Genomic DNA, 18,359 nt, shown 5'->3' with positions numbered 1-18,359 from the left:
GTGGAAAGTATCAGAAATCATCTCCTCTTTTTTTTAGACTTTCCAGTTCCCAAGGTGCAATCTTAGGGAGGTGATAAGCCTGCACATATCATCTGTGGATTGGTTATGTAGCCAGAATGGGATCTACCCTCCTATTTGTAAGATGGCATCTGCTTCAAATTAAAAATATACACATCCTTTTGTGAAGCGACAGTATTGGGTAACAATAACTCAGTTTATCCTACACATTAATTGAATAGAAAACAACACTTAAATGTTTTTTCTACCTTAATTACCAAACTGCATTCCATTGTTTAATTTCAGGCCTTTTCTAACACAGAAGCTGCATTTAAGAGCCTTAGGGATGAAGTGCCCTTTTTTGGAGGAGGCTCTCTGAGCCATGTTGGAGGCTGTATTTGTGGTCGTGCTGGCTGTGAAACTGCCTCAGTCCTCTAGGACACACCCTCTCCATCCTGGAGTAATCTGCAGGATTGCAACCTTGTTATGCAGCCAGTATTGCAGTGCCTTGTGCTTTTCGAATCCAGACAGGGTTGATTCAGCCCTTTATTCTTTTGAGGTAGATAAATTTGAGTGTAACACAGTTTATAGTTGTGGGCTGGCTGGCAAGAGGGAGGGCAGGTACTGTGGGCATCTGTCTATAAATATACAGTTGTATTAAATAAGGGATGAATGGGTTTTAAGGGTCAGATTATAAGGTAACTTTTAAAATCAAGACTTGATCTCTGAGAAAAAAGTTCCTGTTTCCTGTGGGATTTTAAAGTTGAGGGTGGGTGGGAGGAATTTGCTTTGATCTGAATGACTGTTGACCTAATTCCTACACAGAACAGAACATGATCAGTGACAGTTTAGCATATCCTGAATATCTTTGCATTTTTAGCAGTATATTCTAATGGCAAAATGAAAAGTTTTATAATTTCACTAAAATGAGTGAAACATAAATGTCCCATGCCTTTGGCAGCATCCTATGCCATCTCTTTTCCACATACATCCCCTCACCCCTCTAATTTGGTCTTTGGTGCATGTCTGTTTCTTTCAAGGAATTTTGCTCCATACATAAACTGCATTGGGTAGATTACTCTTTTAATTTTATTAAATCACTTTTGTTTCCAGCTTTTACTTGGCAGAAATCTCCATGGCTTTGGGGCATTTACATCAAAAGGGAATCATCTACAGAGACCTGAAGCCGGAGAACATCATGCTTAATCACCAAGGTGGAGATATATTATAAATAGTTCTGCAGTAAATAATCATCTTAAAATTCTCCCACATGGGTCATGCCCATTTTCAAAGTCCCAATATCATCTTTTATTATGCATTTCCTTCCTTGGAATTTGTGGCATAATCATAGTTGATGTTTAAGTATTTAGGTAGTTAGGGTAGATATGAGTAAAAGAAGTTGAAGCTAATAGCCCCTCTTTTTTGGTGGCACATGGGGATTAAACTCAGGGTATCCTACAACGAAGCTACATTCTCAGCCCTTTTTTATGTTTGGGGCGCAGTTTTTTGGTAAATTGTTGAGGCTGGCCTCAAACTTGCAATCCTCCTGACTCAACCTTCAGAGTCCCTGGGATTATTGCCTGACATGGGATTATTGCCACCATGCTTGACAAGAGCTACTCTTTTCTTTCTTTTTTGGGGGGAGGTGGGGGGTGGGGGGTATAGGGATTGAACACAGGGGTACTTAACCACTAAGCCACATCCCCAGCCAAGGAGCTACTTTTTATAGCTTTTCTTTTTAAATCTGTATGTTGTGTTGTGAAAATAATATCAGAAGCAATACTTTTGTTTTTGGTGTAGTGGTACTAGGGATTGAATCTAAGGGCACTCCACCACTGAGCTACACTCCCAGCCTTTATTTATTTATTTTAGTACTGAGGATTTAACCCAAGGGCACTTTACCTTTTTTTATTTTTTTGATTTGAGACAGGGTTTCACTAAGTTTCTGAGAGTCTTGCTAAGTAGCTGAGGCTGCCCTGGAACTTGAGATACTCTTGAGTTGTTGGGATTACTGATGTGTGCCACCACACAGGACTCCCAACCATTGTTAATTATTTTTTAAAAAAATTTTAAAAATATATTTTTTTAGTTGTTGAAGGACCTTTATTTTATTTATTTGTTTATACATGAGAATTGTTTAATTTATCTAATTGTTTTTTAATTTATTTATTTGTTTATACAATGAGAATTGAACGCAGTTCATCACACATGCTAGGGAAGTGCTCCACAACTAAGCCACAACCCCAGCCCACTGTTTATTTTTATTTTGAGCCAGGTCTTAGTAAATTGTTGAGGCTGGCATCGAACTTGTAGTCCTCCTGCCTCAGGCTCCTGAGTTGCTGAGATTATAGGTGTGTACCACCATGCTCAGCTGGAAGTAACATTTTTATGATAATTTTTTCTGATGCTGGAAAAAGGAAAGAATTGAAATTGAACCAAAGTATGTGATAGAGCCTTGGAAATAAAATGTTTAGTAAGCATCAGTTAATTCTTGTTGTTTTGTTACAACAAATATAAACATCAAGAGACTAATGTTCTTTACAGCTGTAGGCATATCAAAGTGATCTTTGACTGGGGCTGGGGATGTGGCTCAAGCGGTAGCGTGCTCGCCTGGTATGCGTGCGGCCCGGGTTCGATCCTCAGCACCACATACACACAAAGATGTTGTGTCTGCCGAAAATTAAACAATAAAAATAAATAAAAATTATTAAAAAAAAAAAAAAAAAAAAAAAAAAAAAACAAAGTGATCTTTGACTACAACTGCATGATACTATAGATAGCTCAGTTTATTCTGTAGTCATCTGGGTTGGGTAGACTTAGCAGTTCACTCACACTCCAAAGGAGGAAGCAGCAGACCAGAGTACCTAAGGAAGCTGGCAGAAGCTTCTGATCTAAAATGTCTACAAAATTATCCATGAGATAGTTAACTGTTTCAGATTTTGGGGCACAAAATGGTGCATGGACAACTGGGGTCAATATAAATGTTCCAAATAGTGCTGCTTTTTTTTTTTTTTTTTTTAAGAGAAATGATAGTTAACTAAGCACATCATGAGAATCAGTATCTTTACCTTTCTCCCACTTCCCATCAGCCCCTATCCCCAAAATTGGATTCTGATTCTATAATTCTAAGGCAAAAGATAAAATAGGGAAGTGATGAAATGGTAAAATTCTTTGATCCATGAGTTTGAGTACATCAGGTGGTTCTATGAAAATAAAGTCCATAATTCTCTTCTATGTCATTATATAGTATATATCTACTTTGGAATTAATAGGCTACTACCTTTTCTTTTCTCTGAAATGAACCTAAAATATCAGGGCCCCTGGTGTTGATCAAATGATAATTCAGTAAAGCTAAACTTGAACTAAAATGATCTTTGTGAAAGGTGGAACTCCACTTTCTGGAGCTGAGACGATTATCCATGCCAAATTTATTTATTTGTTTATTTATTTATTTATTTATTGTTTTTAGTTATAGGTGGATGCAATATCTTTATTTTATTTTTATGTGGTGCTGAGGATTGAACCCAGTGCCTCACGCATGGTAGGAGGGCCCTCTACCTCTGAGGCACAACTCCAGCCCTCCCATGCCAATTTTAATTCTTCCCCCTAACTACTAGTAATTTGACAGTAAGTCATTTCATTTCTTTAACTGGAAGCATTTGGCAGAGAAATTATGTTGTAATGACTTTTTGAGATCATTTTAAGAATTCTCAAGTTCATTGTGATATAGCTTTATCACTTTATCACAATGAACTTGACAGCTCCATCCACAACTTTCATTTAAAAGGTACAGAATATGTTTGTTAGGTTCTGTGTACTTAAACTAGACTTCAGAAAGAGGCTTTCCTAATACTTTCCTTTTTTTATAATGGAAAAGGACTCTACATATAGGTAAAGGCAGAACCTTAGACAAGCTGTTCCACTTCTTCTGTTTTATCTTTACTAGATTATATCATTGGCAAAAAAAATGACTCTGTCCTAACCTTAAAGAATTAGCACTCCATCTTATGAGTAGCACCTAATTAGTTCTTGATATTGTCAAGGTGAAGGCAAGGAAAAGTTAAATGGATAGATTTTCTTGTCTTGTATGATATGTTCAAACACTGCATATACTTAAAGCTCTCAGAATAATCATGTTTTAATCTTTTATTGTAGGTCATGTGAAATTAACAGACTTTGGACTATGCAAAGAATCTATTCATGATGGAACAGTCACACACACATTTTGTGGAACAATAGAATACATGTGAGCTGCATGTTAAAAGAAAATATAACTGGTTTGGGGGTAATATCTAACTTTTACATGATTTAAGTAATAGTGTGTTAGTTTTCTATAGTATCATTGACTTTTATATTGTTTTTAAAATTGTAATTCAGATAATATGCAAATGGGTGAATTTTTAGGCTTTTGTTTTTCTCATTATAGGGCCCCTGAAATCTTGATGAGAAGTGGCCACAATCGTGCTGTGGATTGGTGGAGTTTGGGAGCATTAATGTATGACATGCTGACTGGAGCAGTAGGTGCACAGTTAAAAGTTGCATGTATTAAGATCTGTGTCAAATAGTTATTAAACCACTACAGCAAGAGACCTTCCCTTTACTTACAGAAAATGTCACAAGTAAAGTTATTTTCAAACCCAAAGATTTGTTTATCAGCAGTTTAACACTTGTAATGTTTTATGATTATATAGGATTCTTTTTTTTGGTACTGGGAATTGAACTCAGGGGTGTTTTACCACTGAGCTACACTCTCAGTCCTTTTATTGTTTTTTATTTTATTTTGAGACAGGTTCTCACCAAGTTTCTGAGGTTCATATTAAGTTGCTTGGCAGGCTTCCAAGTTGCTGGGATTACAAGTATGCACCACTGAACCCATCAGGATTTCATGCCTTTTTTTTTTTGGTACCAGGGATTGAACCCAAGGGTGCTTAACCACTGAGTCATATCCTCAGCCCCTTTTTAAAATTTTTTACTTCAAGACAGGATCTCACTAGGTTGCTTATAGCCTCGATAAGTTGCTGAGGCTGGCTTTGAACCTGTGATCCTCCTGCCTCAGCCTCCTGAGTTGCTGGGATTACAGCATGCTCTACCATGCCCTATTGGATTCCACACTTTTTTAAAAACATTTTTATTTAAATGGTCTATGTCATGGCAATCCCGTGAAATAGATGTGAGATTATCTAATGAGTTATTTTAGAAAAGGAGGAATGAAAGCATAAAATTCCATGCCTCATTGCTAATCACATGGCAAGTTAACAGAAGAAACCCAGTCTTCCTTACTGGGCATTGATATTTCTTCTATACCATTGCTTTAAAACTACAGGTCTTTAGTAGTTAGCTCATTTCACAACATATTTTTGATCGCTACAAATGATTGATTAATTCAAGAAATGGATAATATCATTTAATATTTTTTGTATGCTAATTTTTCTCACTCTTTTCTACCTTTAGCCTCCATTCACTGGGGAGAATAGAAAGAAAACAATTGACAAAATCCTCAAATGTAAACTCAATTTGCCTCCCTACCTCACACAAGAAGCCAGAGATTTGCTTAAAAAGGTAGGGTTCTTTTTATTTTATTATTTTGTAATGCTGGGAATAAAACCTAGAGCCTCACACATGCTGGGCAAGTACTGTACCACTGAACTATATCCCTAATCCATGGGTAGAGTTCTTTTTTTTTTTTTTTTTAATTAGTTACACATGACAGTACAATGATCTTGACAGTTCATACATTTGAATCAAATGGGGTATAATTTCTCATTTTTCTGATTGTACAGGTTGCAGAATCACATTGGTCATACAGTCACCTATATACATATAGCAATAATAATGTCTATTTTATTCTGCTGCCCTTCCTATCATGGGTAGAGTTCTTAAAAAGGCAAACTATAAACCTCAATAAATAGAATTGTAGTTAACTAGTTAGGATTTGTCACATATTTTGAATAAAAAATCATACATAAATATTGAACCAAAAAGCCTGAAATTTTTGAAAATAAAGAACAAATTTAAAGATTTTATTTTTGTTCTCAAACAATATTTGTTAGTTATGAATAAATTACATTTGCTCAAGGCAAAATAGAAAACAAATTCTAAAAAGAAAAAAGCATTCAATTTAAGTAAGTTTCTTCATTAGTACTTTTTTCCTCCCTAAAGCTGCTGAAAAGAAATGCTGCTTCTCGACTTGGAGCTGGTCCTGGGGACGCTGGAGAAGTTCAAGTAGGGAATTGGCATGTTTGATGTTTGGGGAGAAGATGATGCCTAATTTTATTTATGTGTGAGGTTGAATGTAGTTGCTTATCAGTTTAGCTTGTTTTGTGATTTATAACTTCAAAAAGGTGGTTTATTTGTCATTTCTGTAAAGTCTAATCCCCTTGACTTTTTCTGTTCTTTTTTCCTAGGCTCATCCATTCTTCCGACATATTAATTGGGAAGAACTTCTGGCTCGGAAGGTGGAGCCTCCCTTTAAACCTCTGTTGGTATGTATATATGAAAGCATTTACTTTGAGGGATCTGGTACTTTTTTAGGGTAAGAAAAAAATTTCAGAACAGTCAGAAACATTACATTTATTAAATTTCAAAGGCACATTGATCTGTCCTCTCTTTTTAGAATTTTTGTATTATCTTTTCAAGAACTAATGCCGGTTGGCATTCAATGACTTTATTAGTTATTTTAAAGTTGATTTTAATATTTCAAGATGATGGGACTTGCTGGGCATGGTAGCACACACCTGTAATCTCAGTGGCTTGGGAGGCTGAGGCAGGAGGATTTCGAGTTTGAGACCAGCCTCAGTAACTTAGCAAGGCCCTGTCTCAAAAATCAAAAGGGCTGGGGATGTTGCTCAGAGGTAAAGCACCCCTATGTTCAATCCCCAGTACCAAAAAAAAAAAGGTTGGGACTTTTTTATTTTTCCTTTTTTGCTTTATTTGGTTTTGCTTAATTCAACCCCATTTTAAATATGATTCTCTGGGAACATTTTCTTCAAAATATAGAATATGTATGAATTATTTTTCTAACCTTACCATAAAAAAAGTGCCACAAAGTGGGTGGTTGACAGAAATTTATTTTTCTGTTGATCTGGAAGCCACAAGTCTGAGATCAAGTTGGCAGGATTGGCTCATTATGAGCAAGACTGTTCCTTGTCTCCCTATGCTGGCAATCTTTTTCATTGTTTGGATTTTAGGCACATCACCTGGATTTATTTGTCTATGAAATCAAATGATGTTCTACCTGTGTGCATATCTGTGCCTAGATTTCTCTTTTTTAATAAGGACAGCAATCATATTGGATTAGGGTCCCTTCCTCATCTTTACTGATCACATTCTACAACAACCCTTATCAGATAAGGTCACATTCTGAAGAACTGGGGGTTAGAACTTCAGCATATGAATTTAGGGATAGTACACAGTTCAATTGATAATAATATGCTGATATATAAATGAGTATTTGTTCTTTCCTCCTACCTCAGAACCTGAAAAAAATGATAGTTTCTTTTTCTGTTTCTTGGGATGTAGGTGAAGGAAGAGGAGGAAGATAATGATGATGATGATGATGATGATAATGATGATTTGGTTATAAAGTACAAGTTGACCTGCTTTAAAATGTTGGCATGTACAATTGTAAGGAGAAAAATCAACTAACATGCTTCCTGCCCAGAATCAAAGTGTTCAGTTTGTTTAAGCATAAACATGAACATGACCACTATGCTATCATCACACCTAAAAAGTTGATAATTTCCCCAGTTGTTTCCTTTTATTTTTTTAATCCTATCGGCTTCTTTAATAAGGTTTCAATCACAGTCTATATATAGTTTGCTATGTTTCTTTTATAGATAGCCCCTTTCCAATCTTCCCTTAGGGATTTATTGAAGAAACTCTTCATCCTCATGGCATCATTGACCATGTTCATGTTTCCTATATATATATATATATATATATATATATATATATATATTTAGTTATAGATGGACACAATACCTTTATTTTATTTATTTATGTGGTGCTGAGGATTGAACCCAATGTCTCACGAATGCTAGGCAAGCACTCTACCACTGAGCCCCAGCCCCAGCCCAGTTTCCTGTATTTTCAAAAACTGATTGTTAGATTTAGGTGCTTGATCTGATTTAGATTAAACTCTTGGTATTATATGCTTTGATAAGGAGGCCTAATGTGTAGTTGTATTTTTTCCAGTGATCTTTGATCAATACCTATGTCATTATTTCTTAACCAAGGGTAATTTTTGGTGGTGGGTACTTGGGATAGAACCCAGTGTACTCTACCCCTGAGCTACACTCCGTACCCTTTTTATTTATTTTGAGACAGGGTTTGCTAAGTTACCAAGTTTGGCCTTGAATTTGAAATTCTCCTAAATCAGCCTCCAGAGTCATTGGGAATACAGGCGTGCACCACCATTCCCATGCCAGTGGCAATTTGGCAATGTCTAGAAACATTTTGTTTGTCACAGTTTGAAGGAGAGGATAATAACTAGTACATGGGGGCTAGAATAGGACAGCCCCCTATAACAAAGATTTTTCAAGCCCAAAATGTCAATAGTGTTGAGATTGAGAAAAATCTAGCATAGTTCCATGATTACATTAATGGTTTGCAAAATGGTCTGTTCTTTTATGTTTATTTTTTATTCCCTGGAATTTTTCTTTTTGGGGGTGAGAGGATTCTGGGGATTGAACTCAGGAACACTCAACCACTGGGCCCCATCTCCAGCCCTATTTTGTATTTTATTTAGAAACAGTATATTACCGAGTTGCTTAGTGACTCACCATTGCCGAGGATGGCTTTGAACTTGTGATCCTCCGGCTTCAGCCTCCCAATCTACTGGGATTACAGATGTGCACCACATAACCTGGCTGGAATTTTTCTTTTTTTTTTTTTTTTAATTTGTTGTTTTTAAGTATACATGACAGTAATGTGTATTTTGACATATTATACATACATGGAGTTACAACCCATTCCAATTGGTATCACATTCTTGTGGTTGTATGTGATGTGGAGTTACATTGGTCATGTATTTATATATTGGAATTTTTCAATAAAAAGAGACTCTCATCACTTGTTTGGTTACCCAAGGTGCAGTTCATACAGGAGAGACATGATTGATTCTTTCCCAGTTTTCAAAATAATGAATTAGTTCCCTAGCATCTTCCTGAACTTGACTTGAATTTAAAAAAAAAAAAAATTAGTGTCATGAATCCATGCATTTTAACATATTTGCATTTCAATACATTGTAGTTTACTGATGCTTTTTCCAATTTTTATTTGACATGACTGCATTCTCTGCTATTGCTCTAGAGAGCAAAACAAGGAAATTGATATTCTGTGTATATCTTGTACATTTTCTTCTGTACACCTGGAATTAGCTATTTCTCCAAGGAGTGCTCATTCTTCCTCCTAGTGGAAAGTGGAGACATTGGGCTCTAAGAGTTCTCAATATTACTGGATTGATCATTGTTACTATGTCTTGATGTCTTTCTTTAGAAATATATTTTGTGAATAAGGTTATTGTTGTAATCTTTTAGTATTAAATCAAATTTTCTGAATTGATATTTATTTTCTTTGTAAGAGACCATCATAGAATTAAAAGAAATTCAAAGATAATTAAGATGCAGTGGGGCTTCTTGGTAGTTACAACTTTGGTGTACTAGAACATATGGAGAAATGACTTCTGAAGTCACAAAGCATATTCATTGTAGATCATACCTTACTCTTTAGGACTTCACCTAGAGTCTGTTAAGCCTACTGTAATGTATATTCTCACTTATTGCCAATGATAAATAGGAGAAAAGATAGGCCTGAGTCTGAGTATAAGAGATTGAATGTTCAGTCTATTATAAAAGTCTAACTATATTAGGAAAGAGAGAATGAATGAAAGAAATATATCTGATGGTTAGCACATAGGTGATACTATTCTTTCATGAGAAAATATTCTCATGCTGTGTAGACTCTTATTTTTGCTTCTTGAAAACTAAAAAGGAGTGAAATAAGCTGTGAAAGGAAACTTTATTATTTATCTATCTATCTATTTATTTATTTATTTATTTATTTATTTATTTATGTTTTGTAGTGCTAGAGATTGAATCTAGGGCCTCTAGTATGCTAAGCAAGCACTCTACTATTAAACTCCATCCTTAGCCCCTAACTGGAGCATCTTACAGGTGTGGCTTTACTCTTCTCTAATAGTCTTTTAGGGGCTGGGGATATAGCTCAGTTGGTAGAGTGCCTCCCTAGCATTTACAGGGCCTTGGGTTCGATCCCCAGCACCACCACCAAAAAAAAAAAAAAAGTCTTTAGATTTATTACAAACCTGCCATAGTCAGCTAAGCAAATTTTCTGAGTCTCAACAGGGATTTAGCCAGTGGACTAGACAGAATTGAAGATTTCTAAGAGGGAAAGGGAAAAATTAATATTTACATATTTAATAGGAATGATAACTATATATTAGAATCTATTTCAATGCATATGTAGAATGTGAAGATGTAATTTGACTGTTGATACTTTCCAGCTGCATTTTTTCTTTAGTCTGTGCCAAAAACTATTCTGATATTTTATTACAGTCAACCCCCGCGAAAAGAGCTTTTTGTACAGCTTGCAACAAACACAGTTGGTTGACATATGTAATATACTGTTCATCATTTTCTAATTCTTTTGTTTTCATAAAGCAATCCGAAGAGGATGTGAGTCAGTTTGATTCAAAGTTTACACGTCAGACACCTGTTGACAGCCCAGATGACTCAACTCTCAGTGAAAGTGCCAACCAGGTCTTTCTGGTAAGTAAAAAAAATTTCCATGTGGCCATGGGAAATTTAAATACAAGGATGGGTTTTTTTTGTTTTTTTTTTTTCAAGTTGTTGATGGACCTTTATTATTTATTTATTTGCTTACTTATTTATTTATATGCAGTGCTGAGAGTCAAACCCAGTGCCTCATACATACTAGGCAAATGCTGAGCCACAATAACATTGGTACCTACAAAATTTATTTTGATAAGCTAACACTCCATTTTAGCAATTAAAGTGTGAATTGTGGTTCTTTTCAATGTATGATTTCTTTTTTGGTTGAGCAACTGACTTAAAATGATGTTTGGCTTGGCACTGCAACCCAAAACCACACAGCCATTGCAAATGGGAGAAAAGCTTTTAATTTTTTCCAGAACAGCAGCAGATTGCTGGTAGTCTTAACTAAGTCTGTAGGGGATCCATAATGTCAACTGTGAATATTTGACATCAGAAGAGAGTGATCATTTGTGGTAATAATTATTCTTTTATGTAGAAGTACTTAAATGTGCTATGCCCCCAACCACAAGATCTGTTTATGTTATTATTCATTTTTCCAGTACTGGGGATTAAACCCAGGGATGCTTTATCACTGAACTACATCCCCACCCTTTTTTATTTCAAGACAGGGTCTCACTGAGTTGCTTAGGCTGGCCTCAAATTCTCCTGCCTTAGCCGTCTGAGTTTCTGGGAATAGTTTTGTGCTACCATGCCTGACTTCCAGGATACACACATACACATCTCTCTCTCTTTTAATTAGAGCATTATAGTATAAATAGTAGCTGAGCTTATCCTGACAAAAATCATATATGCATGGAATCTGACCCACTCCTTCAGTCCTGATCCCTCCCACCTCCCTCACTCTCCCACTCTACGCCCTTAATACATTGATCTTCCCTTATCCATCCTTCCCAAGATCTCTTTAAAAATTAATTTAAAAATAGGGCCTGCAGGTATACTCAGTGGTAGAGTCTGTGGGTAACATGTGAGGCTCTGTGTTCAATCTCCAGCACTGCCAGGGGGATAAAAAATTGATATCCCACCTACCTGAAGATTTTGTTTCTAGCAACTGCAGGTCATCAAAATTTAAATTCGATTGTAAGAGTCCATCATAGAATTAAAAGAAATTCAAAGATAATTAAGATGCAGTGGGGCTTCTTGGTAGTTACAACTTTGTACTAGAACATATAGAGAAATGACCTCTGAAGTCGCAAAGCATATTCATTGCAGAATCATACCTTACTCTTTAGGACTTCACCTAGAGCCTGTTAAGCCTACTGTAATGTATATTCTCACTCATTATAAATAGGAGAAAAGATAGGCCTGAGACTGATTGTAAGAGATTGAACGTTCACAGCAAGGACAGTGGCAGCTGGTAGCCCAATAGCAAGGTCCAAGACAGAATTAAAACTAATAAAATTGCATTTTTGCCCTTTACAGTTGAGGGGTTTTGTAATGTCGATACTTGTTCACCAAAAAAAAAAAAAAATCTGGGGCATGTAGGAATGTTGGAGTGCTTGCCTAGCATGCATGAGGCCCTGTGGGTTTAATCCCTAGTACCACAAGGAAAAAAAATCTTTCTAATCATTGGTGCAAAACCAGAACAATCACTCATTCCATGTCTGAAGGTTTTAGTTTTACTGTGGTCTAATGAAGAGAAATTATTTTGGGAGTGATAATCTTGGTTGCTTATATGCATATGTCTGGAAACATGCATTTCCTTTGCATTTCTTTCAGTTTGTAATATCTTAATGTGGAACCTATATTTTTCCTATTTTCCTACTCCTAACAATAGGGTAGAGTTTTTTGGGGTTTTTTAACCCAATGCCTTTATTTTTATGTGGTGCTGAGAATCTAACCCAGGCCCCGCCCCTGCCCATGCTAGGCGAGCACTCTACCGCTGAGCCACAATCCCAGCCCCAAGTAGAGTTTTGTTTGCTGGATTTTCCTTACTTTAAAAAATACACCTGGGCTGGAGTTGTTACTCAGTGGTAGACCGCTCTGTTAGCATGCATGAAACACTGGATTCGATCCTCAGCACCACATAAAAATAAAAAAATAAAGGTATTGTGTCCACCTACAACTAAAAACTAAATATTCTTTAATAATACACTTATATTTTTTGCAGTGCTAGGGATTGAATCCAAGGCCTTGCCCATGTGAGGCAGGCACTCTTGAGAGTGCACAACTAGCCCAGCATTGGTGATTTTAGTTGTGCATCATTGTGCTGGTGTGTCAGCGACTAGACACCCATTTTCTTTTCTTTTCTTTTTTTTCAATATTTTTTTAGTTGTAGATGGACACGATACCTTTATTTATTATTTTTATGTGGTGCTGAGGATAGAACCCAGTGCCTCACACATGGTAGGCAAGCACTCTCCCACTGAGCTACAACCCTGGCCCTGGACACCCATTTTCTTGATGTATGTGTCAAAATGCTATTCTGTAGTTCACTGTTAACTGTCTTTCAGGGTTTTACATATGTGGCTCCATCTGTACTTGAAAGTGTGAAAGAAAAGTTTTCTTTTGAACCAAAAATTCGATCACCACGAAGATTTATTGGCAGCCCAAGAACACCTGTCAGGTATTTCAGACTGTTATTCTCAGGTTTTTTTGTTCGTTTGTTTTTTTCCTTAAACCTAGAAGAGCATTGCTTAAGAAACTTATGTCAAGTAAAATAAATGAAAGTTTGTCATATTTTCTTTGGTTAATGTAATCACAGCATCTATGTCATCTCAAATTGCAAAGGACTAGTCTAACGATAGATCAGTCACACACTAGTTTACGTTTCCCTCCTGAAAGTAAACTGCTATGCTGGCAAATACCCTCTTACTCCATTCACTCAACATTTATTGTGCACCAGGAGCTGGGCTGCATGTTATATGTTTTTATAGTACATATAACATGGGAATTGTCCCTGCCCTGATGGAGCTTACAATTTAGTGAGAGTCACAGTAACAAAGATGGAAATACATACAAAAATATGTAACTATCACTAGTGCCAAGTGCTATTTAAAAAAAAAAAAAGCTGGGTACAATGGTGCATTCCTGTAATCCCAGCAACTTTCAAGGCAGAGGATCACAAGTTTGAAGCCAGCCTCAGCAACCTGGGGAGACTGTCTCAAAGTTTAAAAGGGTGGGGGATGGTGGCTGAGAATGTAGCTCAGTGGTAAAATGCCCCTGGGTTCAATCCTTGTTACCTACCCCTCAAAAAAAAAAAAAAAAAAAGGCAGTAGCAAACAGAGGAGACAACAAGGAGACTTCTACTTATAGGAATAAGAGAATGGCCTCCTGGTGAAGTAACATCTAGGAATAAAGAGCAAGAGCCAGCTATGCAAAAATAGGAGGTACAAAATGTTGCAGGCAAAAGAACAGCAAGTGAACAAGCCCTGAGGGAGAAAAAAAACTTGGCCTTTTCTTGGTGTTCTGGAGTATGGTGAGTGAGGAGGAAAATGGCAGAAATTTGGAAAAGTGTTTTAATTTTAAATGCATTGGGAAGCTGTTTGAAGTAAGGGAGTAAAATTGTTTTAAAAATAAGGTCTGGAGATGTGGCTCAGTGGTAGAGTGCTTGCCTAGCCTGCATGAGACCGTGGGTTCGATCCCAACCACTGCAAAAACAAACAAAAAAACCTGCATATCTGTTTATCACTCAGGGACTTAGAGACCAGTTAGAACACTCCAGGAATTAGTCTAGGGAAAAGATGGTACAACCAAAATTTTTGCCTTCATTTCTAATCCACACAAAAATAAATTTAAATGAAAAAAGTGTTATATGTGCCTCTCCCTTTAAATCTAAGGGAAATACTTCTTGTTGAGATGATCCTTGAGACAAATGAATGATAGCTCTTCCTTGTCTTAAAGCCCCGTCAAATTTTCTCCTGGGGATTTCTGGGCAAGAGGTGCTTCAGCCAGCACAGCAAATCCTCAGACGCCTGTGGAATACCCAATGGAAACAAGTGGAATAGAGCAGATGGATGTGACAATGAGTGGGGAAGCGTCAGCACCACTTCCAATACGACAGCCGAACTCCGGGCCATACAAAAAACAAGCTTTTCCCATGATCTCCAAACGGCCAGAGCACCTGCGAATGAATCTATGACAAAGCAATGCTTTAATTAATTTGAGGCAAAAACAAAAAAAGCAGGGGAAAAGGGATGTGTGAGCATCCTGCAAGATGAAACAAGAAGAATTAAAAATGACAGTCTCAAAGAGTCAGTGTCATTTCCTGGAATGCTTTGGACAAAGGAAAAACAAACATGGATTTTTAAAAATCAATCAATGGTGCAAACAAAAAAACTTGAGCAAAATAGTATTTCAGAACTCTTAGGCACATCAATTAATTGGTTCCTAGCAACATCTCAACCTTATCAAGGATTTTCACGTTGATGGCTGGAAACTGACAGTATTAAGAATAGGATGTTGCTTCTGAATCACTGTCAAATTCTGATTGTGTCGGAGAAGGGTTTTCCTTTCATTAGGCAAAGTATGAAATTGCCTATAATACTTGCAACTAAGGACAAATTAGCATGCAAGCTTGGTCAAACTTTTTCCAACAACATGGAATCAAAGACAGACTTATCAATTGATGTTTTACGTGCAAACAACCTGAATCTTTTTTTTATATAAATATATATTTTTCAAATAGATTTTTGATTCAGCTCATTATGGAAAACATCCCAAACTTTAAAATGCGAAATTATTGGTGGTGTGAAGAAAGCCAGACAGCTTGTTTCTTCTCTTGATGAAATAAAAAAATGCAAATGAATCATTGTTAACCACAGCTGTGGCTCCTTTGAGGGCTTGGGGTGGACCTGGGGTTTATTTTTAGTAACCCAGCTGCAATACCTGTCTGTAATACTAGGAAAACAACAGCAACAATCTATTTAATCATTTCTACTTGCAGTACTGCTATGTGCTAAGCTTAACTGGAAGCCTTGGAATGGGCATAAATTGTATGTCCTACATTTCATCCTTGTACTGGGTCTACATTGCACTGGAAAAAAGTCACCACCTGTTCTTATACCAGTATTTGGTTCAAGACACCAAATGTGTTCAGCCCATGGCTGAGGAAGGATGGAAGAGAGTCAGGATAAAATGCATACTGAGGGCAGCAAAATGGGGAAGATAGGAATATCCAGGGGAAGAGGGTGTTGCCATGGTCCACTCTCTGTCTAATCTCTTTATGGCAAATTGGTAAAATTTTAAGTTTTACTTCGTTTTACTGTTTTTGCTGTCTACCTTCTTTAACATTTTTTTCCTTAACAGTTTTAAAAAGGAAAAAAGGTCTAATTTTTTTCTCCTATACTGGGGCTACCTTTTTTGATTGTAAAAATACTTGATGGCCTTTTGATGAATGTCTTCCACAGTGAATAAGAAAACTTAGTGGCTTAATTTAGGGAACATGTTAACAGGACATTGTTTTTGAATTGTAACAAAATCTACATAAGTGATTTACAGGTACAAAGAATAAATAAAGGTGACTTTACCTTTCTTAAATACTTCCTGCCTTAAAGAGAGCATTTCCATGACTTTAGCTGGTCAAAGGGTTTAATATCTGCAGAGCTTTATAAAAATATATTTCAGCTCATACTGGTATAAGTAGATGATCATGCAGTTGAGTCTTACCACTTCTTTTTTGTTTGTCTTTTATAATGTATTCAGTCTGAGTGTCAAAGTCAATTTGTAATAGTTTGCAACCCTAGAATTTTTTTAAATAGATGCTGCTTGCTATGTTCTCCAAACCTTTTTGAGCCATAGGATCCAAGCCATAAAATTCTTTATGCGTGTTGAATTCAGTCAGAAAAGAGAAAAACTTTGCTTATTTAAATTGCAACTCAAGTGAGATGTGATGACAGTAAGCAAAAGAGAACCATGAAAAATGATTGGAAATATACCTTTCAATTGTGGCAATAAGGAAAGAATTGATAAAAGTTCATCTTTGGACAGAAAACCATTAAAACAAACAAACAAACAAAAAAATCCCTGTACCCCACCCTCTTACTGCAGCAGCCTACTAAGAATTTTATAATTGTAACTGGTAAATTAGAAGCTACACGATGATTAAGGGCAGAAATTGTACTTAAAAAGTGCAGATCTTTGTTCTCTGACAATTGTGATGTCTGGAAAAAACAAATCCAAAAAGCTATGGTGACATGTATAGGTATTATTTCAGACTGTAAATGGCTTGTGCTACCCTGATAACTTGTTTTCAAATGTGTTTACTAACTGTAGTGTTGACTGCCTGACCAAATTCCAGTGAAACTTTTACACCAAAATATTCCTCCTCAGTCCTATCTGCTAGTAACATGTGCACTGTGATTGGCTGGCTATAACACCCTATAGTTAATCTGTTTTCATAATTAGTAGTGCCAGCAATAGGGGCGAACGCTGCAACTTTTTTGCATAAAAAGCATTAATTGCACACTTACCATCCACACAGATATTTAGTTTTTCTAACTTAACATTTATTAAGTGAAATTAATTTCCCATGCTGTGTCAAGTTTATTGAGAAATTGTGTTGCATAAAGTGGATACCCCTACTATGACTGTGAAAACATGTCAAGTGTCACATTAGTGCCACAGACAGAAAGCACACACCTATGCAATATGGCGTACCCTATATTTATTTGTAAAAATTTAAGCATAGTTTAAAATATATGATGTCAATATTACTAGTCTTGAGTTTCTAAGATAGTTCTTTATGGTTATTCCAGGTAAGTGTATAAAAATGATTAAGTGCTTTTCTTTCATCACTTGATTATTTTCTTTACAATCAGCTATTATGGGATTTTTTTTTATTTTATACATGCAGTTTTTTAATTAAAATGTAATCACTGAACTGAAGTTTACTAATTTGATTTTATAAGGTTTGTAGCATTACAGAATAACTAAACTGGGATTTGTAAACCAGCTGTGATTAACAATGTAAAGTATTAATTATTGAACTTGAACCAGATTTTTAGGAAAATTATGTTATTTATTTCTTTTTCCCCTTTATGGTCTTAAATAATTTGAATCTTTCAAGGATTTTTCCATACTGTTTTCAAGATAGAAGATAATTTGACAGGTGGGGGAGAAGGATGCATGTTTGAGACTCCATAAATTCAACATTCTTTTCAATAGGTAATAAATGATTATAAACAAGATGCATCTTAGATAGTATTAATATCCTAAGCCTTGGATTTCATATTTAATATAGGACCTTACTTTTCTGAATATTCAGCTAGTCATATGGTTCCTAGTTTACAAGGGCTTGATCTAAGATTATCCCCATGAAAAATGTTGAATTTATGAAGAATGGACTTTGAAACTTTGAAAATGGTTAACTTCTCAAATAAAAATATCAATATCCAAACATCTGCCTTTTTTCATAGGCGTAGACACTAGCAAGCTGGACAAAACTATCATAAAAGTATTTGTCACACATGACCTGTGGTCTGTTGCTGATTAATACAGTACTTTTCTTGTGTGATTCTTAACACTACAGCACAAGTATTATCTCAGTTGATATCTGAAGTAACATCTAAAAGATGGGTTCATCTCTGTGTTTGCTCTTTAAACTATTATGTTTCT

The 18,359-nt window shown here is 36.0% G+C and overlaps 1 protein-coding gene across 7 annotated transcripts in view; it reads left to right on the top strand.

Annotated features, from left to right (window-relative positions):
- The window catches only part of Rps6kb1 (ribosomal protein S6 kinase B1), a 47,696-nt gene extending 29,555 nt beyond the window's left edge, over nucleotides 1-18,141 (top strand). For 2 of the 7 annotated variants that reach the window (XM_046423147.2, XM_046423148.2), the window contains exons 7-15: nucleotides 1,111-1,211; nucleotides 4,153-4,243; nucleotides 4,424-4,514; nucleotides 5,449-5,556; nucleotides 6,157-6,219; nucleotides 6,402-6,479; nucleotides 10,674-10,781; nucleotides 13,259-13,371; nucleotides 14,649-18,141. In XM_046423147.2, coding sequence (XP_046279103.1) covers nucleotides 1,111-1,211; nucleotides 4,153-4,243; nucleotides 4,424-4,514; nucleotides 5,449-5,556; nucleotides 6,157-6,219; nucleotides 6,402-6,479; nucleotides 10,674-10,781; nucleotides 13,259-13,371; nucleotides 14,649-14,886 — 991 coding nt within the window. In that variant the 3' untranslated portion in view covers nucleotides 14,887-18,141. Of the gene's footprint in view, nucleotides 1-37; nucleotides 557-1,110; nucleotides 1,212-4,152; nucleotides 4,244-4,423; nucleotides 4,519-5,448; nucleotides 5,557-6,156; nucleotides 6,220-6,401; nucleotides 6,480-10,673; nucleotides 10,782-13,258; nucleotides 13,372-14,630 lie in introns of those variants that run through there. The other 5 variants (XM_046423149.2, XR_006846891.2, XR_006846892.2 and 2 more) reach the window with 5 other exon arrangements.
- The last annotated feature ends 218 nt before the right edge of the window (nucleotides 18,142-18,359 follow it).

The sequence above is a fragment of the Marmota monax genome, unplaced genomic scaffold (genome assembly GCF_021218885.2).
Source record: "Marmota monax isolate L192 unplaced genomic scaffold, Marmota_monax_Labrador192_F-V1.1 WCK01_AAM20220418_F8-fsc00171, whole genome shotgun sequence".
NCBI classification, from domain to species: domain Eukaryota; kingdom Metazoa; phylum Chordata; class Mammalia; order Rodentia; family Sciuridae; genus Marmota; species Marmota monax.
This window is presented reverse-complemented; position numbering and strand designations above follow the sequence as displayed.